General features: G+C 34.4%; 3 protein-coding genes across 5 annotated transcripts in view; 1 reads left to right on the plus strand and 2 right to left on the minus strand.

The window, feature by feature from the left end:
* Positions 1-21341, minus strand: part of LOC136777994 (lysosomal acid glucosylceramidase-like) — a 232896-nt gene that overhangs the window by 203656 nt on the left and 7899 nt on the right. The window lies entirely within an intron of this gene.
* On the minus strand, positions 542-4041 carry LOC136777962 (uncharacterized protein DDB_G0293860-like). Its single transcript, XM_066734539.1, has 3 exons — positions 3909-4041; positions 1009-1429; positions 542-917 (listed from the first exon to the last, which is right to left on the minus strand). The coding sequence occupies exons 1-3, from the start codon at positions 4039-4041 to the stop codon at positions 542-544; spliced, it is 930 nt and encodes a 309-aa protein (XP_066590636.1).
* LOC136777963 (zinc finger MYM-type protein 6-like) lies at positions 7773-10468 on the plus strand. The gene is made up of 3 exons (XM_066734540.1): positions 7773-7800; positions 8504-9515; positions 10294-10468. The coding sequence occupies exons 1-3, from the start codon at positions 7773-7775 to the stop codon at positions 10466-10468; spliced, it is 1215 nt and encodes a 404-aa protein (XP_066590637.1).

A 21341-nucleotide genomic window follows, 5' to 3' on the forward strand; every position in this document is an offset into this window, starting at 1 on the left:
GAAAAACGATTGCGGAAAAGAAGGAAGGTGTAACGAAGTTCTCCGTCACGTATACCAGATACCGAATAAAGGTTGATTCAGACCATACGGCACGGTCCGTTCCGTCTACGGCACGGCACGGACCGGTTACTGTACGGCAATTTTAAACATGTATGCATACTTCTTTCGTTAACCATCAGTCAGTTGACAACCGACCGTCGAAATGGATTCATCAAGTGATGATGAGTTAGTTTTAATGACTCTGCTGTTAGATGAAGAAGAAAATAAAGCAAAAAATTCAAGAAATCGTAAAAGAAGATGGGGCATACATCCAATTTTGAAAGAAAGAAAGGTGGAAGGAGAATATTGGACATTGTTCAAAGATTTATTAAAATATGACGATAAATTTTATCAATATTTTCGAATGTCGAAAAATAAATTTTTTGAACTATTAAATTTAATCGAGTTCTATTTAAAAAAACAAAATACGTCTTTTCGTGAAAGAATTTCAGCTATAGAAAGACTAGCAGTATGCTTGAGGTAAAATTACTTAAAATTATTTTTATTGTTTTGTAACATCTGAATATGCGTTAGGTACATTTGCTTCTGACGTATTTGGAAAATCATAATACGTCGATAATGATATTGAATTAGCAGATCCCGATGGTGAAGGGCTTGAAATTGATATAGTCGATAATGGTGATGGCAAAGGTAGAGGATGTAAATTATTAATATTTGATGGCCCTGGATAGTTAAATGTTTGAGGTTGTCTGTGAAAATTCGTTGATGCATAATGTTGAGGATAAGATGTATTAGGTGGGCAATATGGCTCTTTTTGCATGATTTGCTTCATTTCTAAATCACTAATAATTGAAAATATTTGTGTTTTGGCAATGTTCTGGTAATACGGCGAAAAGGTTTTAACTGTTTCTGCAATGCTGGTAAGAAAGGAATCTATTGCAATTGGTTTTGGAATCAGTGGAGGAGCTTTGACACTTGATTTTTTTCTAATAGGTATTTCATCATTACAGCAGATGCTGTATTTGGCTCGGTTTGAGATTCTTTTGTCTGTTTTTATATCTTTTGTTCATAATTTTTGTACTAGCTTTCTTTTCCGTTACACTTGTACTATTTTCATTGTCCGATTCTTCGTCATCCTTATCATTTTCAATAACTGCGTCATCATCGTTATTATTGTTTAAGCTTTCATTAATATTATTTGTGTTATTATCGCCTTTTGGATCATCTTCATTCTCGTCATCGCTAATATTCTTCAAATTAGTGCATGTTTCTCTTTCTTGCATCACAGGAATTAGGAAAGACATTTCGTCTTCAAATTTCCATTTTCGCATTTTGGTTGCGGCCTGTCCACTTCTTGTTTCACGTTTCTTTTTTAACGATTTTCTGAATGAATCGCGAAGGCTATTCCACGTTTTCTTGCAAACTTCCACTGAAAAACAATTAACATTATTTGTATAAATTGAGCACCACCTGACATTTCTTAATACAAATTACTAACAGGTTAAAAATAGGAAGGCATTTTAGGTGGATATTTAATAAATATTGTACATTATTACAATTGCTCCTCAGCTTAATTACAAAATGAATCATTCAGTCAAAACTTTTTCTTTTTAGCTGACATGCATGCATATATCAAGTCGATAATAAAGGAAAGTCTAGCAAATTGATATTGTTGGTGGGTAGGAGAATGACCTAAAGATAAATTGTCCTAACGATAAAATGACCTAAAAACGCTAACTTCACATTGGTTAAAAGCCGGTATTGCAGATTACCGACCGAATCGTCCGAATTTCCTAAATTTGAGTAGCTGGCAACGCTGGACTGTCAAACGTCAGTAAATAGTGTCAGAGGTTATGCACAGTGGAGAAAATTTCTGGATCTGTCAGATAAGTATTTGAAATAAATAAATAAAAATGAATAAATTACTTTGTTGGTATTTTTTACTTTTTCAGATGAGTTATGAGAAGGGAGTTTTAAATATTACCATATCACATAAGTCCAGGATGTGTGTGTTTTAAAAGAATTTATTCAGCCATATAATTTTTAAAGATTTACGAGCTGAACCATAAGAGGATGATCTTTTGTTAACTGAACAGCCTTTAGATAGACCAGAGAGTGCAGGATAAGTTATTAGAATAATATTTGGATATTTATTACGTGCAAAGATTTTATATTGTGCACATCAATTTTTTAGATACTCTTAATAAGAAGAAAGATTATTTAATTCTACTGAAATAATCTGCAACAGTATTAATTGCTTTTCTTTGATACAGTGATGTATCATCTTCTTGATCGCTTGGCCTATATTTTGGAGAAACTGATTTAGGAATAATTATTGCAGTCTAAGAATCGACTGTACAGTTTATTAAAAGAGGTTTCAATATTATAGTAGAATTTTGCATGTTATGCATGATTGTCGAATAACAGCTATTACTTTCTCTTATAATGATACTTTATATTTTTTAAAAAAATATTGTTAAATGATAGTATTAATCCTATATATTTTTCTTTAGGATTCACTATTTATCTGATGGAATAGAAATGTAATTAAAGGGTTTCTTAATGTAAAACTACATGATTGAGGAATGGAATCCTTTGAATGTGTAAATGTTCAGAAACATTCTGCAAGACCTTCAACACTGTTATTATGCAGAAAATTGTAGCATAAAAAAATTGTTCGTTTGAAGATTTATACGAATGGTTTGAGTTGCATACAGAAGATCTTAAGGAAGATGCGCTATTGGATCCTGCCAAAAATAAGTAATAATTTTAACGAGAATTTAAATTTCATTAGAATTCATCAATACTGTTTCATGCGACTAGGCTAAAATTTTAACTCTACGTGAAGAACATGAATCGTTTTTAAACTGAGAAACGATTATGAAATTATTTTATCCTTCTATATTTATAATATAGTATAATCATTATAATTTCATTTTATAGGTTTTTAAGTACTGGAGATTCTTATAGAACGATAGCTACGAGCTATAGACTTGGCCATTCGACAGTTAACAAAATATTAAACGAAGTTTGTGAGATCATAATTAAAAATTAGATGCCAATAGCAATGCCACAACCAACAACAGAACAGTGGAAGAATATTACCGAACAATTTTGGACTACTTGGAACTTTCCAAATTGCATAGGTGCTCTCGACGGAAAACACGTCACAATTCAAGCTCCTGCAAACAGTGGGTCTCAGTTTTTTAACTATAAAAAGACCTTTTCAGTAGTCCTATTAGCCCTAGTAGATGCACGGTATAAATTCATCGCAGTGGACATAGGAGGATACGGAAAAAATAGTGATGGAAGCCTATTTGCTAAAAGTAAATTGGGTAGAGCTCTGGAAAGATCTGATCTCCAAGTGCCAAAAGAGAATGCTCTTCCCAATACGGAAAATTTTATGCCTTATGTTATTGTTGGGGACGAAGCATTTCCCCTAAAAACATATTTACTCAGGCCATATCCCGGTTCGCAAATTCATGAAGATCGAGCAAAAAGAATATTTAACTATAGGCTCTCACGCGCTCGAAGAGTATCGGAAAATGCTTTTGGTATATTAAGCCAAAAGTTCCAATTATACAATTGAAGACTCAAATTGAAACCGGAAAATGCAGATAAAATTATATTAACTACTTGCATATTGCATAATTATCTTCGAGATTGTACAGAAAATCAAGACTGTACAGATAACCAAAAGTTAATTACTGGCACGAACTTACAAAATTTACGACGACAAGGTGGAAGTGCCCCAAGTACCGCATTTAATGTAAGAGATGTCTTTAAACAATACTTTGTTACAGATGGTCGAGTTGCATGGTAAGATGAAATCATTTAATAGAAAAAGAATTATTCTGTGTACTTTATATATTGTTTTTCTTTATTAAAATAAGTTTTTCACAACTTACCTGGCTGGTTCAAGTTTTTCGCGATTTCTTTCCATATATTATCTTTGAAATTATTGTCGCTGTATCTGGAATTAGTCATTACATATAGTGCTTCGTGAGATTTCACTAATTCTATTAACTTTTCTTGGTCCATTTTGTTGAAGGGATCCGTCCGCTCTTTACCGCTTCAATATTCACACTGGCAGTCAAGCACCGCTACGTACCGAACCGTTCCGTCTCCGCTCATCAAAACATTGTCGCGGAGAATGCCGAACGGTGTTGGCCTGTTCTGTGATGGAACGGAACGGCCGGTGACGGATAGTGTGAATTGGCATATTCAATTACATGTTTTAAAACTTACCGTGCTGGAAACGGTCCGTGCCGTGCCGTAGACGGAACGGACCGTGCCGTATAGTCTGAATCAACCTTAAAGAACATAAAAGCTACCGAAGAGTGGATATTATTAATCCCTACATTACCGACTCGTGAGATAGGCTCACGAGTGGATTATAGCTAACGTTAAGGATAGACCCCGTTGACAGGCAGAGGCCCGGATGAAAAGACCGGCGCTCCAGGAAACGATGTCCAGGTTGTCCTGGAAAGCAAGGCAGGGCCATGCCAAACAACCCAGGCAACCTGAGATAAAGAGAAGCGGCCTCGGGGAGTCCTAAAAAGAATGACCATGTCTATAAGTCCCCACGAGGAGGGGAGATTGAACATCGAGTCTGGCTTGAACGCTAGTTACGCGCTTCAAGCAGGCTGCGCGAGTGTCGTGCGCAGACTGCCATAACAGGCAGTCGGAACCAGTGCTGGTAACTCGTGAGAAATCCCTCTCCCCACCATGTCGACCAAGCTGGAACGCACACATGCATCCGTCATCCGTGAGAGATCTTTGCACCTCTAGCGGAGAAAACCGAACTATTAGGTGCCCACTTGCACTCCTAGCGGTAAAAACCGAACTACTGGCTACCCACACTGCCATTTGGCATATCTGTGTTTCGGCTACCTTCGCTGGACGTCGATTCACTTCGGGTGCAAGCGAGAGCGGTATAGTTTCATCGCTCTTCTCTTTCTAATTCTTACTTCTCGGCTACTCGGATTCTCTCTCAACTTTCGTTTAAAATCCTTTTCACTCATCTGTTCCGCTAGAGTAGGATAGCGCGAATATTGCTCTCTCTCTCTCTCTCTCACTCTTCTATCTCTCCCAATGCGTTGCGTATCTGTCAGCGGATTAAAATTCTCTCAATATAAACATAAGGTTTTAATATAACATTGTACTATATTTATTATTATGATAGTATGCAAGACCTATGTTCCTCTCGAAAGGAAAAGGAGTGTTTATCGAGAAATCAATATTGTAATTTACTTACAGTAAAAAGCAAGTGAATATCTTTCATAAATTTTTATGAAAATTAATGTATGCTTTGCAATAAACTAATTATCGTTTTAGCAATATGTATTATAGTATTTCTCATAAATTATGTATAATTTAAGATTTCATGAGACATCGAGCAAAGTAAATAGCTTGCTGTCATTTACAATAAATTTATATTATTTCAATTTGTAATTATTTTCTCTTTTTAATATTAAACAGCTATACATTGTTGGAATGATCGATTATTACAACAAAATTTCAAGTACTCTGAAACATGTAAAACACTTCGTAATTCCAAATTACCATCTACATGCTTAATTTAAATAAATATGTTTTTCAGCATTTTCCATGTTTTATGTATCAATAATCCTTGTGTCCTCCTGTCAATATATCCTTCATTTGCGTTCACCTATTTGAAAATAATTTAATCTTATATTACTTATACTGGCATTAGATGATTTATTTGTTTTACCTATTGATTTTAAGGGTAAACGACTTTAAGACAAAGATAAAGATAAATTATTATTAATTTCTACGGAAATTGCATTGTACACATCTACTCAAATCTAGTGCAATCTTATTAAATTTGAATAAACTACATTAAGCTATTCTGAATGACTACAAAATAATTACTTATCACAATATTCTGGAACAGGTGTAAGGACTAAGAAATGATATGTATACAATTAAAGTTCGTTATAAAACATTTATTTTTAAAAAAAAGTTATTTAAAAATAACAAATATACCCTCTTGCAGGCTGCGGGGGTTGAGGCCCCGCGCGACAGTTGTCCGGCCGGCTGTAATAATTACGGCGCGATTGACCTCCAAACGATCTTCGATCTGCAACAAAAGTATATGTCAATGTGAAAATATTTTCTAATATAAAATCTATCATGGTACCTAGGGGATAGATGTAATTTATATAATCTGATATGCTATTCTAAATCTGTTTGACACAACTGATTAGGATGTAAATTAGTACAATTTAGGAAACATTATGCATTCATATTATTACGATTATATTCCGTTTTAGTAAACATTCAAACGTATTATCGACAAATAAATGAAACTGTAATCTAAGTTTTTACGATTTGAACATGGAAGTTATGTAATGTTACTATAGTTGTACCACACACCCATAAATAATAAAATTTCTATATTTTGAATCCCGTGCCAAATCAATGATAATCTAATTGGAATATGGTTACATGCTACGTTTTAAGCTGCAAAGGGGCTAACTAAGAAAATTTTTATTTACCTGAATAATCGCGCCGATGTCTTTGAGGCTGGTAGGCCTGTTGCTGCTGCTGCAGCTGCATCTGTTGCAGCTGAGCAGTCAAATTCTGCAGCTGCTGCTGCTACTCCAGCAGCTGCTTCTCCTGCAGCTTCTGCTGCTTCTGCTGCTCAACGAGCAGACCCTCAATCCTGCTCGTTCGCTCCAAAAGAATGAGCAGCATTTCTCTCTCGGTATCTGTAAGTTTGAAGGAGTAATTAATAAACGTTCAACTTGATAACTTTTCATTAATAATAAATTCATACTTACAAAGCAGCTTATCCTCCTCAGTCATGGTTCTGGAAATGAAAATAAAAGAATTAATTAATTTCATAAGTATTTTTTGCATTTGTTAAAGTTTCAAAAATGCTATTTATTAGAAATTATTTTCAGTTGTCTATAATATTATAAAATATAAAATAAGGCTGTTTTAACACGTTAAGTAACAGTAATAAGAATTATGTCTGGAAAAAACCAATCATTAATACTGATAATGAACGGATTAAAAGATAAAAAATTTAATACTGAAAATGTATTGTCAGTACTGTGTGTTCTATATATATTAATTCTAAAATTTTATACTTTTAATAATTTCGGATAATAATTTGAATTAATAAAGTCAACAACTTTTATATTATAATATGGATATAAAAATTGAAAGTACTTACATAATTGTATTTAATCCTTTTGTGGCACAAAAACACGCAATGTCACTCTACACAGTTTTAAATACGACTAACTAACGAGATCATAATATCCCGAATACACGGCCTAAGAAGTATACAGTTTATATAGTGATATTAACTCGTGGGAAATTTTACTTCCCACTTTATTTCCGTAGATCATGTACTAGAAAGGGCAGCCTGACTTAGTGGTGATTTGGAAATACCTCAAAATAGCATCATCAAATGTTTCCTATTTGGCTGTTCGCTGATGGGCCCATAAATCAATCATATCATACAGCATAATTGGTGTGATTTATACCACAGTTCCTAAGACTTTTATGAAATTGATTTTTAGTCCACACCGCACCACTTACATTAAATGCATAAATGAAATATCATTATGTAACAATTGTATGGGATTATAATAAATGTATTTAGGTAATAAATAAATTAAAGTTGTTATAATTCAGCTTCAATGTATGGTATTTTATTAGGCATTTTTAAAACTAAACGTACAAATACTATTGGCTTTAAATATGAGCTCATGCTTAATTAATCAAATGTTAACATGATGACTGAAGAAAAAACTTTAATTGAAGGTATACCGTAAAAATTTGCCCATATATGCATAGTTTATTGGTAGATACGTTTATGAAATGAATTTAGTTATTTCTAAGGTAATTTTGTATTCTGAGATTACAGTGCTTTCTCCTTCCCTATAAAATCGTCGTCAATATTTCTTAATATCTTTTCATTCCTTATATATGTACTTGAAAAATAATGCTTATGCAAATCGGCGTACGGCTGAATAGCTAGAGCGCGAGACTACTGCTCCTGTGGTCGCGTGTTCAAATTCAGATAATGTAATTCATTTTTTCTTGAGAAATACTAATTTAACTGTAACATGAAAATGCAAAACAACAAATTTTTAAAATTTTGTCATTGCTAGCTGTGTTTGTATACAATAATAAATATATAAAAGGAAACGAAACCTTTGCATTCACGACAGTTGCCTAAAATCTGTTACAGTCAAAACTGTTGCAAAATTTATATTTTTGTGTTTGAGATTGTGAAAAGTGATAGAAAGTGTTGTGGAAATGTCTTCGGATTCTTCCAGTCCAACAGAAAAAAGAACAAGGAAGTCCCCCCCCCCTCCACTGCAGGAAATAAGAAGCCTGCGAATAAGAAAATATTTCAACATCACTTATACGACAAACATCTATCTTGGAAGAAGTGGTTGAAAGAAATTACGGAAGACAAGTATACATGTTATTGCTTATTTTGCGAAAAATCTTTGTGCAGCGGGTATTCGGTCGGAAATACAAAAGCACGAGTCGTCGATTTTACACCAAAGAAATACGGATAAATTCGTAACAGTTGGCGATCGTGGTCTTCCGCAAGCTTCTACTAGTAGCTATTCTGAAACTAGAAAGAAACCTGATTTCGAGTTTCGTGATCGCGTGAAAATCGCGGAAATTAGAATAGCTACATTCTTTGTCGAACACAATATTCCATATTCTGCCAGTGCCGCGATGATAGATCTTTTTCAAAGTATAGGCGAGGAGCCGCTAGTCCTACAAGCTGTAAAATTAGGACGCGCTAATTTATCGAAAATAGTCAATAACGTCGTTTGTCGTGAAGAGACTAATAGACTGAAGGGAACGCTGCAAAACACGAAATTTTCCGTATTCGTTGATAAAACGTCGGATATCACCAACGATAAATGGTTTTCCATAATGGTTCGTTATATAGAACCATCGACGTTAGAAATACAAGCGCGGCTCTTGCAATTAATAAACCTTGATGCAAGAGATTGCTCTGCCGACAAGATATTTTCCGCGTTCAATAATGAATTAATGAAAAAACAAATTCCCTTAGCACAAGTACTAGCTATAGGCTGTGATAACGCGTCCGTTATGATAGGAAGAAATTCGTCTTTTCGGACAAAAATTATAGAAAAAAATTCAAAAGTAATTACAGTCCCATGCATATGCCATTTATCGGAACTTGCGGCTTCTGCCGCGTGCAGAGCGATTCCTTCGGTACACGAAGAGTTTATAAAAAATATCGCGACTTTCATACATGAAAGCCCTAAAAGAACGGCTACATTTCGTGAATTTCAAAATTGTTTCGCTCCGAAAATATCAAGTATTTTGAGATACGCAGAAACTAGATGGCTTCCTCGCCATAAATGTATAGACCGAGTATTAGAAAATTGGGATATTCTACGTGCATTTTTATTAGAGCAGTCCTCTGAAAATAATAGACAGGCTACTCAATTATATGAATATATGCAAAACATTGAAACTAAAGCGTATTTGCATTTTGTATTAGAAAAATTCAATACTTTTAATTGCGGAATTTCAGTCTCGGGAAACAAAAATTCATTTATTGTAGCCAAAATCTATAGAAATTTTATTTTCCATATTAAGCACATTTATTAAGCCTGCGTTATTAAAATATGTAATAATGGAAGAAGGCTGCATTAATATCAATTTCTCCAATCAAAATAATATTATGGATATAGATGATATAAATGTTGGTAACTGATTGCGAAGAATATCTCCAAGATAAATTACTCGAAGAGTCACTAACCAAAATACAAGTTGATGACATAAAGAAAAACTGCTTGCAATTTTTAATAAAATCTGCTTAGGAAATCCGTAACCGCTTTCCATTCAATAATGATTTTTCAAAAATTTAACAATTTTCGATTATAAAACTGCTCTTTTCAATTCCGACCGACATTCATCGGCTGCAGTATTAATAAAAATCGATAATATTTTCGATATTTCAAATGAAACGGATTTAAAAAATGAATAGTTTTCTCTTTTTCATAAAGAATCGCCGGATGAAAGAATTGCATGGTCTAAACTTTCTTTTGATAAAATGTGGATAACAATATGTTCTCAATTAACGTCTGAAGGAATTGAAAAGTATCCTCAACTGCGATTGCTTCTTAACAATGTCCGATCATTACCGCATTCCAATGCAGAAGCCGAGCGCTGTTTTTCACTAATACCTGATGTGAAAACGAAAAAAAGAAATAGTATTAGATCTGCAACGTTAAATTCTATATGCGTGATTAAAAGCTACTTGAAGTGTACAAACTTTAATAGCGTTACTATGCCAGTAACCAAAAGACATTTATTGTTAACTGCAACAAATTATTTATATGCTAAAACTTGTGCAGCAAATGAAAGGACTCTTACTCTTCATGGGTATAAAAGCGATGATGATGATAATGATGATCAGGGTTTAATATGAACGACTGAGCTATTGTCTGCCTACTGCGACACCTTAATAAAAATAAAACCAATGTCTGCCTACTGCGACACCTTAACAAAAATTATACCAATGTCAGCCTCTTGCGACACATTTAAAAATAAATACAAACAATGTCTGCCTCTTGCGACACTTTGTAATTGAGGGTTTTTTAGTGGGTAGGCGCTATCTGATAAATCCATGTTCAGCTCAATTCCTTAATAGCAATATTATGAAACAGAAACTAGTAATAGTTATCTGTATACAAATTGTTGTCAATGTATGGAGTCGAACAAAGAGATAGTGAGTCCCACACTACTTAGAAAGAAGGGGAAGAATATATATATATATATTCTTTTTCTTTTAGGTAAGTCTACTAGGATGCATTTTTCCCTTTAAAAAAAAAAAAAGAAATTACTAAATCATTTGTACATAAGAAATTTTAGAGAGACATTGGCATTTGGCTCACTTCGGGAGCAAAAAGGAACGCGACGTTGATTCTCGGACCTCTCTGTTTATATAAAATGCTGCGTTTACACAGCTATTCGAAGCAAATGGAAATCCTTTTCCAAAATAACTTCTTAATTGTTATAAAATGTTTATATGTAGCCATTAAATTATTAGATTTGGTAACAAATACAAAAATGCTGTCTTATAATAAAAAATAATGAGTTGAGGTAAAATAAACTCAATCTTTTTGTATTAATCTGGTAACAAATGCATTTTTACATTTATTATTGAGTCTAATAAGTTAATGGTTATTAAAAAAAAAATTCGTGGTATAGAAAAAAAATGAAAAAATATTGACCTCTGCCAAGAATCGGACCCGAGCCCGCCGCGTGACAAACGGAAACCTTACCGTCTGCGCTACAGCGCTCATTTGGTGTATCGAAAGCAAAACACCCTTTTACATATTGACTACAATTCTTTCATTAACTCGTCATAAACAATCAAGAATTAGCTGCAATAATAAATATATTTATTTACACACCATTATTGCACTAAATTTATTATGTTTTTAATTTGAAGCATACATTCTGCATGAAAATACGATAGCTTAAGGGTATCCATGCAGTACTTTAAATAGAAACCTCTATTCATATGCTTCACTGTCATAAATTATTCGATTATACGAAACATATTTTATTATATTACTTAATTAATTTATGATAATGGGGCATATGAATAGTTTCGTATTTAAAGTACTGCTTGGATACCTTTAAACTATCGTATCTTCATGCAAAATGAATGCTACAAATTAAAAACATAATAAATTTAGTGCAATAATGGTGTGTAAATAAATGTATTTATTATTGCAGCTAATTCTTGATTGTTTATGACGAGTTAATGAAAGAATTGTAGTCAATATGTAAAAGGGTGTTTTGCTTTCGATACACCTAGTGAGCGTTGTAGCGCAGACGGTAAGCTTGTCGCTTTTCACGCGGCAGGGTCGGGTTCGATTCTTGGCAGAGGTTAAGATTTTTTCATTTTTTTTCTTTACGACGAAATTTTTTTTAATAACCATTAACTTATTAGACTCAATAATAAATGTAAAAATGCATTTGTTACCAGATTAATACAAAAAAATTGAGTTTATTTTACCTCAACTCATTATTATTTATTATAAGAACGCATGTTTGTATTTATTATCAAATCTAATAATTTAATGGCTACATATAAACATTTTATAACAATTAAGAAGTTATTTAGGAAAAAGATTTCCATTTGCTTCGAAATGTTGGGTAAACGCAGCATTTTATGTAGACTGAGAGGTCCGAGAATCAACGTCGCGCTCCTTTTTGCTCCCGAATCCTACCGAAACTTGTCGAAAGAAGCCGATAGCCTCACGGTCAGTCGAAAGAGAATCCGAGTAGCCGAGAGGTATCAAATAAGAATTAGAAAGAGAGGAGCGATGAAACTATACCGCTCTCGCTTGCACCCGAAGTGAATCGACGTCCAGCGAAGGTAGCCGAAACACAGATATGCCAAATGGCAGTGTGGGTAGCCACTAGTTCGCTTTTCTCCGCTATGAGTGCAAGTGGGCACCTAATAGTTCGGTTTTCTCCGCTAGGGGTGCAAAGATCTCTCACGGATGACGGATGCATGTGTGCCTTCGAGCTTGGTCGACGTGGTGGGGAGAGGTATTTTCCACGAGTTACCAGCACTGGTCGGAATGCGACTATGGGACTGTGCTGATGTGTCCGTGCGTGCTGGTAGCGCGTGACGCGGCACTCAGACAGCCATGGGTCCGTTCGCATACGTGAGGCGTGTGCTATAGGCCAGCCTGCACGTACGACATGACTGGACACCGGCCAATGCATAGTGGATTGTGCAGGGGCGTAGTTAGCCAGTTGGAATGTGTCCCGGTGCCCTCCGTAATCCCATAGGCTTGCGCTATGGCTGGATGAGCCGCGAAAATTGCCTCCGTGGTAGTCCGCTCCTGGCAAACTCTATGCTTGGCAATGATACCGCATGTTCCCGCACTCCTCACCACCACCTGTGTGTGAGTGGTGAGGGATAGATGTATGCCCCTCAGCAGATAGGTCTGCGAGGCTCGGACTTCCGCAAGGAACCCTCCCCTCTCTCCACGACCTAGCATACTGAGCGACCCTGGCTACCGCTACCGTCCAAATGCATAGAGAATGGAGTCGAAAGACTCCAATGATAACGTAGGGTTGTTGGCCACCCAACTGACCAACTAGCGCCCTGTTAATGATAGATAAGGACGGGCGAAGGTAATGAAAAACCCGTAGAGTGAGTGGCCACTCACACTGACAGGAATAATGTTACAAAGGGTTTTAATACATAAAAGAGAAGACAAAATATATCAGATGTGTATAAATTAATAACAAAAAATGACAATTATTGTGAATTTATAAGGGAATATACTTTGTGGTTATTTTATTTCTGTTATAGGCTAAATCCTATTCTTCATGAGTTTAAATCGCAGGAAAGAAATACTTAAAGATCAATGAATGAAAAAGGACTGATTTATAAAGCATTTCTGTGTGGCCCAGTCATTTCAATAATTGTCATATAATGTTATAATAGTGAAATGTAAGCGATTGCTGTGTATACAAAGAAATTTTATTACAAAATAATAATAATGTATGATAATGTTTTGATTCCTATTATTATAAATTAAAACTAGTTCAATTAAAATTAATTATTTTAATTTCTTCCTTAACCACACATAAATTCTATACATACATAGTAATTACATATTCTTGAAGAACCTATCTTTAAGCTACTCTAACTAAATTGCAACTATTTTAAATCTGCATGTCATAACTATTTTCGTCTATGATTCGTATTATTGAATGCGAGACAAATTGTATAAAGTTTCTGCTAATTTCTTATTGATCAATCACATGCTTCCACATCTCGTTCTCGTATGACATTTATTTGCCTTGATTGTTCCTTCTTCTAGTTTTCAATACATATACCAATAATTCTCTAAATATTTTCAAATATTCTCAGATATGATTATTCTGATGTCTAATTGTTTCTATAATAATTAGGATGATTGATAAACTATTGCTGTATTAAATTTGAAGAATGGACACTGGACTTATTGTATTTAAATATGTTTGGCACCTCATCCACACGATATCTTTTCCTTCCATTTGAGAGGATATTGTCGACCAATACGTTTATGTATACTGCTGAATTCATCTTGTATTCATCTTCAAATTATATTTCCCAGCTACATATTTGGATATCCATTCCCAATATGCAATACTTATTTTATTATTCCTATTTATTCATGAAATTTATCTGTCCTAAAACCTTAACTTATCCAATCGCCATGCGTATATCCTATTATTTTCAGATTATTGACATATCTTTCTATCAATCCTGACAACATTATAATAAGAGTAAGGAAATAAGAGTATTCTATATTCAAAATGTATATTCAAACACGTAGCTGGAAAATTACTTGAAGCTAAAAAATAAGATTAATTCAGTATTATACACATAACTTTTAAGGAACTTTATCTATCCAAGTATTATGAGAACATATCTCACAGAAAAGAGGCCCAATTTAAATAGCATCATTCAAATGCCCATTATCCAAATTTAATAAGACAATGGTTTAACAATCATTCGAATATTTATAAAATTAATTACATATCAGCATAATCATCTTATCTGTGCGTGTATTTAAAAATGAGTATAAAATTATTGTTATATGTTATATGTTATAGACTAGAAGAAAATAGTGCAAAGGAGGCATATAAATATCATACAAGGTAATATGTCGAAGGATGTGACAGACTCATAAGAAATTTGCAGAACCTCTACGCAATTTGTCTCACATTGAATAATAAAAATCATTGAAGCAAATAGTTATGACATGTAGATTTAAAATAGTTACAATTTTGTTAGGGTAGCTTAAAGATAGATTCTACAAGAATATGTATATAATTACTATGTACGTATAAAATCTGTATGTGGTTAAGGAAGAAATTAAAATAATTAATTTTAATTGAACTAGTTTTAATTTATTTTAATAGGAATCAAAACATTATCATACATTATTATTATTTTGTAATAAAATTTCTTTGTATACACAGCAATCGCTTACATTTCACTATTATAACATTATGTGACAATTATTGAAATGACTGGGCCACACAGAAATGCTTTATAAATCAGTCCTTTTTCATTCATTGGTCTTTAAGTATTTCTTTCCTGCGATTTAAACTCATGAAGAATAGGATTCAGCCTATAACAGAAATAAAATATTCACAAAGTAAATTTCCTTAAAAATTCACAATAATTCTCATTTTTTGTTATTAATTTATACTCATCTGATATATTTTGTCTTCTCTGTTATATATTAAAACGCTTCCTTCTTTTTCGCAATCGTTTTCCGAAAATATTATTTTTGTTTACGACCCAAAATTAAGGGTTAATCGCGCCATTTGACAGTTACCGACAAACTCCCTAGAAATCCCTTCGCCCCTCTGATTCCTTCTTCCCCTCGCCTGACCCAAGATTTCTGCACCCAACTGTACGACAATACGAATGGTGGAGAAGTATAAACTTCTTTTGTTTTTTGAAAAGGAACTGTCAACGAAAGTGAAATTAAAGTAATTCTTCCGTTGAATTAAAGCCTTCATTTATCGGTTTAAAATTCGTTTATCTCAGGAATGATGCTTTTCCGGACCTTATAGTATAGTATTTTTCTACTTAGTTTAGTCCCAAGCAGGAGTAGGACACTCAGTTACCCCCACCCTTTCTTAATTGTTACCCTAGGCTCGAAGGCAATCTTTAGCCAACCTAAAATTCTGAGCAATATAATTGGCAGCACTGCGTAGATAGCGTTATTGCGCTTCTTTAGAATTTGATGCCCATTTCAATAATATTTTTGTTTACTTTTGTTTTTTCAGGCAATCTTTGATATATTTTTTTACTATAGTATCAAATCATTCAATAATTTGATTAAGCAATTTGATTAATTCTTATTATTTACGATCAATTTAGGTAAAGTTTTAAAATAATCTATCAGTCTTATCGGACCCAGTCTTCTAATTATTTATATATATACATTAAAAATTAATGTTACAGAAAATTTAAACAATTATATTGAATGTTAAAAAATTAAACAGAATACATTTTTTAAATTTATAACAATTTATGAGAAAAAATATTTTAGTTCTTATATTTATCATTTATTAGCTAGCAGCTATATATAATTTTTGCTATATGCTTGACTTCAACACGCAAAATTAGTGAAAATATCGCCGTCGAAGGGTGAAAAATAGACAAAAATTAACTTGTAGGGAAGAGTGCGGAAAAATGATGCCCCTAAGGAAAACCCCTTCCCAGTGACGCTATTATCGATTTTAACATAGCAAAAACTTTATGTAACGAAGATCACATATTCCTTTATATTTCTACGTGGTCGCGACGATTAAATTATTAAAGATGTTTTGTAGTAATCAATTTAAAGTAAATCTTACGAAAGGATCATTTTACCCTCATCCGTGGGGTAAAATTATCCCATGCCGAATAATTTAAAATAATGAATTTATATTTATAGATACGATAGACAAAAGCTATAATACTTTCTATAAAAAAGTAGAAAAGCATATTTTAGTGCTAACATTCAGGATTTTATGAAAAGAAAACGTGTTATTCAAGTATAATCGCTTAAAGCGCAAGAAGCGTGAAAAAAGTACACTGGATCCAATCTTCTCAATAAGTCTCGTTTTTAAACTGTTTGTTGTATGAAAATAACATTCTTTGTCATCATCGTTACTACTTTTTGAGCACCGGCTGCTTCTTACAAATGAATCCACTATGGCTCAAATTTATAAACGAAACTTAAGCTTAGCAAGGTTTTAGCTACGATTAATTGTCTCACTGTAACCTTCAATACAGTGCTAAGCTTGATCTTCGTCTTAAGAAATTGCTAAGCTGAGATTCGAGCTTAGTTTGGTTTATAAATTCGAGCTTATGGGATCGTTTTGCCCAAAATGCTCTGCGCATCTTTCATCGAATCTTAAAATTTTACCACAGCCGATTTTAAATTAATTTTAAGAGGAAATAAAAGTTCATCCTTATTATGATTTACCCAATTTTGCGATTTGAAAAGTATCCCCACATTTATTTCCTATATGATTCAAAAATCGCTTATCTTACAGAAAAATGATTGTTCGAGATCGGGAGGAGCAAAAATGCTGAGAAGTAGATTCCACATTTTCTGCGATGTCTCCCTATCTCTATTGCGTTCACAGGGGACGGCTATACCAACAGCGTATAGCCGCTACCTCTATCTCACTCTATCTCTCACCGCGGCGCGCTTGCGCGTCTACTGGCCCTGGCGCGTCGCGGCCGCGGCACAGCTTGCGCGCCTGGCCACTAGGTGGCCAGCGCCACGAGCAGCTCTCTCGCTGGCAAGTTTCGTGCCGCGGAACTATATAGATGGGTCCTTGATAAGGACTCATCGCACCCCAAACTCGCTCGACAGCCTGCGTAGCAGCAGCAACAGCAGCAGTTTCCGAAGCCTTCATCGGCACTTTTTGACGCCTCATCGGCAGCGCCTCCACGGCCATCTAAGAACGCCTCCACTGGCGAACTCATTGGGAGCATACTTTGGTAAGTATCACCCACTACCCACTGCCTACCAAGAGGGGACTTCCCCTCTGCGGCATTTCCTCCCTCCTAAAGGGAGATTTCTCCGGGGACTTCCCGGGAGGAATTAAACCCTCTCCTTCCCCTCCACACTGCCTCCGAGGACTACCTCGGACCCAGTGTTCCGACCCTCACATCCAGGGCTCTCGATAGAGTCGGGTAACGGGAGGGGTAGAATTCACCCTAGGGGTTGGGGTGGCTCGGAGCCACTATAGCTTGTGGAGCGGTAGGCTGCAGGGTAAGGGGACTTCCCCTTCCCTAACACCTCTTCTCCACCTTTGCCTTTCTCCTCGGCTGGAGATTTTGCTGGGGAACAACCCAGGGAAATTGTCCAGTCCCGAGGAGGCTTAAGTCCGCGTACCTCCTGGGGAATTTTGAGTCTTGGGGTTCTAGGGAATCTTCTGCGAAAAGAAATTCCCTAGAATTTAACGACAGCAAATTCCCTAGGCCTTCGCCATTGTAAATATCGCGGCTTTTCTTGTACATAAAAATACTTTGTAAACGTTTGTATATTTTTTATTTATTTGAATAAAAAACACTTTTACCTATTACCTCGGCCTTGAATATTTTATTCTAGAATAAGACCTTCCTTTCTGACCACAGGTTCGGAGCCAACTTGGGGCACTGTTTCGCACAATGATGAAAAACACATAAATGACGCTAACAATTTTTTACGTATTAAAAATAGACATTACAATATTATATTATTGTGTATTTAGAAGTTTATATTTTAATATTGATTAATGTTTAAACGAATAGTATCAATAGTTTCCATAAAACCCTCAGGAATCATTTTACCCCGAGTGATCATTTTGCCCCACTCTCCCCTAAATATTTCGAAAGCAAACGGAAAAGCATAATACCAATTCGAAGTATAAAATAAATATTTCAGGCACAATATAGCGTCAGGAAGTACTTACCATCCTCGAGTCAATATTCAGGGTGTATCAGCAATGATGCTTTTAATTTTAACTACTTATTCTTGAGCATAAACTAAGTCGAAAAGTCCTATACTATAATATCCAGAAAACCATTATTGCTGAGATAAATCAATTTTAAACCGATAAATTAGGGCTTTCATTCAACGGAAAAATTACTTTCATTTCACTTTCGTTGACAGTTCTCCTTCAAAAAAAAGAAATTTGTACTTCTCCGCCGATCCGTATCGTCGTACACGCATATGCACACACGCACGCAACTACGCCGATTATTAATATTATCTCCTAATGTTTTACATTCCTGATCCTGATGCTGATGAAATTCATTTTCTGCCTATTTTTAAAACGATCCTCGATAGCACCCATTTGGTTGAAAAATCTGGAGAATAATATAGCGTTATTCGTAGATTAATTTTCAAGTCGCTTTATCTTTTCGGTGGCGCAGCATATGAACTGCTCTTAGGTGGTCAAAACATAAGTATTTTATCATAAAAGCTATTATAAAAAATTGTATGTTTTTCTGTTTTTGGAGGTCTCAATGTTTTATCAGATAGAACAGTTTGCTGCATCACTGGAAGATCAAAATGACTCGAAAATGGATTCTCAAGTAAGACCATAGTCCACTAGAAATTTCAATCTAAGAGAGTGGAGAACTTGAGAGATCCATTTAAGAATGAATTAGCCATTTTTTCATTTTATGAAGGGACAAGCCACAAAATTAAAAATAATTTTTTCTTTATGTCGTAGATTGTCCATAGTTTTTGCCTTTTTGCCTAGTACTTTTTGCATAGTGTCTGCCTAAATGGACTAGCCAGTAAAATTAGCCAGTTGCTAGGTCAGATTCTAGTTTATAGTGACTATAAGTTGATATGGTCACCAAAAAGTAATATTTTACAATTCACCAAGCAAATCGTAATAAAGTGAAGAGAAAAAAATAAGCATTTACAAATTTATCTTTGAAATATTTTCGTACCTAAGAGCGTGCAAAGACTGAATAATAATCTACAGCATTAACAAAAAATTATTTTTAATTTTTTGGCTTGTCCCTTCAGAAAATGAAAAAAGGCTTATTTATTCTTAAAGGGATCCCTCAACCTCTCCATTTAGATTGAAATTTCCAGAGAAGACTATGGCCTTACTTGAAAATCTATTTCCGAGACATTTTGATCTTCCAATAATGCACACAGCAAACTGCTCTATCTGATAAAACAGTAAGATTTTTAAAAACAGAAAAAAATAAAATTTCTTATAATAGCTTTTTTAATATAATACTTATTTCTTGACTACCTTAGAACAGCTCATATGTCGTGTCACCGCAAAGATAAAACGCCTTTAAATTAATCTACAAATAACGCCGTATTATTCTTTAGACTTTTCAATTATGTAAATGGATGCTGTCGAGGATCCTTTTAAAAATAGGAAGAAAATGAATTTCATCAAAAACAGGATCAGAAATGTAGGAGATTAGGAAGTAATATTAATAATCAGCGTAGTTGCGTGCGTGTGTGTATATGCGTGTACGACAATACGGATCGGCAGAGAAGTACAAACTTCTTTTGTTTTTTAAAGGAGAACTGTCAACGAAAGTGAAATGAAAGTAATTTTTCCGTTGAATCAAATCCCTGATTTATCGATTTAAAATTGATCTATCTCAGCAATGATGCTTTTCCATGCAGACCTTATAGTATAGGACTTTTCGACTTAGTTTAGTCCCAAGAATATGTGGTTAAAATTAAATGCATCAGTGCTGATACACCCTGTATAATATACTAATGATTGAAAGGATGCATCGAGTGGCAAAAATGTATTTCCAACAAATTTCCTATAAATGGAGGAATATAAATTGTCATAAGAACCAAATTACACCTCTGCTTTTAATCTACTTAAAGTACGTAAAGGCATATTTTTCCGATTTAAAAAAAAAGTTTAATATAAATAATTATTTTTTATTCCTATCAATAATTACAAAAAAGGGAGCCTATACTGCACTTTGGCAGAATTCATTGATTGATTTTTTACTAGAAAGAAACAAACGTTCTTAGAATTGCATATAAAAGAAACTTTTGACAAAACTATAATAGTAAAACGGACACATATTTGAAATTTGACTTAGTCGTGCTATTACAATTATTCCAAGGAATCTTCTAAAATTTTAAGAATATCTACTTCTTTCTAGAGTAAAATTGCTTAGTGAATTCTTTCAAAGTGCGATAAAGTTTCTGTTCGATCTTTACATGGTAACAGATCGAATCCCGGCTTTTTTTCAGGTAATCGATATTAGTGGCGTAGTAACCGATTATAAATCATTGGCAAGTTTGGTTTTTGTTACACTACAAGAGTCAATTCCCTGAAACATATGCCGAAAGCAGACATCTTCTTGGTAATAGTCCTTCAATCAAGACGAGCCCGAGCACCTTAACCCGATTGAAAAGACGAATTACCTATCGATAATTGAAATATAGAAGTAATAAGCGAGCTCGGTTCCCCTTGAAGCTTTAAATTTTGATCATACCGCAGCCCGGTTTTTTGTAAAGTTATAAGGCCCGGTCTTAAACGAATGGGAATGAAACAGCAGCCCGGCTGCTTGTTAGAAGTATAAGGCCCATTCCTAAACGAATACGAGAGATTCCGTAACCTGGATGCTCGCAAAAGACATAAGGCCCGATTCTAAACGAATACGAATGGTTCGACAGCTCGGCTGTTTGGAAAAATGACGTGACTCGTGCTAAACGATAATATGTACGAAATGTGAAATGATTCGCCAATTGAATGCGAAAGTGCGTAATAAACATTGT

The sequence above is a fragment of the Prorops nasuta genome, unplaced genomic scaffold (assembly GCF_024137725.1).
Source record: "Prorops nasuta isolate Cenicafe-Biocafe unplaced genomic scaffold, Cenicafe_Pnas_1.2 PNAS00013, whole genome shotgun sequence".
Classification (NCBI taxonomy): domain Eukaryota; kingdom Metazoa; phylum Arthropoda; class Insecta; order Hymenoptera; family Bethylidae; genus Prorops; species Prorops nasuta.

Excerpts from the sequence above, each read along its gene's own strand:
- LOC136777962 (XM_066734539.1), bottom strand. The coding sequence starts at position 4,041 with ATGGACCAAGAAAAGTTAATAGAATTAGTGAAATCTCACGAAGCACTA. Across the intron at positions 1,430-3,908 it reads GAAAAACTTGAACCAGCCAG|TGGAAGTTTGCAAGAAAACG; the intron begins GTAAGTTGTGAA and ends ATTGTTTTTCAG. Across the intron at positions 918-1,008 it reads AGCCAAATACAGCATCTGCT|CATTGCAGAAACAGTTAAAA; the intron begins GTAATGATGAAA and ends CTTTCTTACCAG.
- LOC136777963 (XM_066734540.1), top strand. The coding sequence starts at position 7,773 with ATGACTGAAGAAAAAACTTTAATTGAAG. Across the intron at positions 7,801-8,503 it reads AGAAAAAACTTTAATTGAAG|CGGGTATTCGGTCGGAAATA; the intron begins GTATACCGTAAA and ends ATCTTTGTGCAG. Across the intron at positions 9,516-10,293 it reads CAAAACATTGAAACTAAAGC|CTACTTGAAGTGTACAAACT; the intron begins GTATTTGCATTT and ends CGTGATTAAAAG.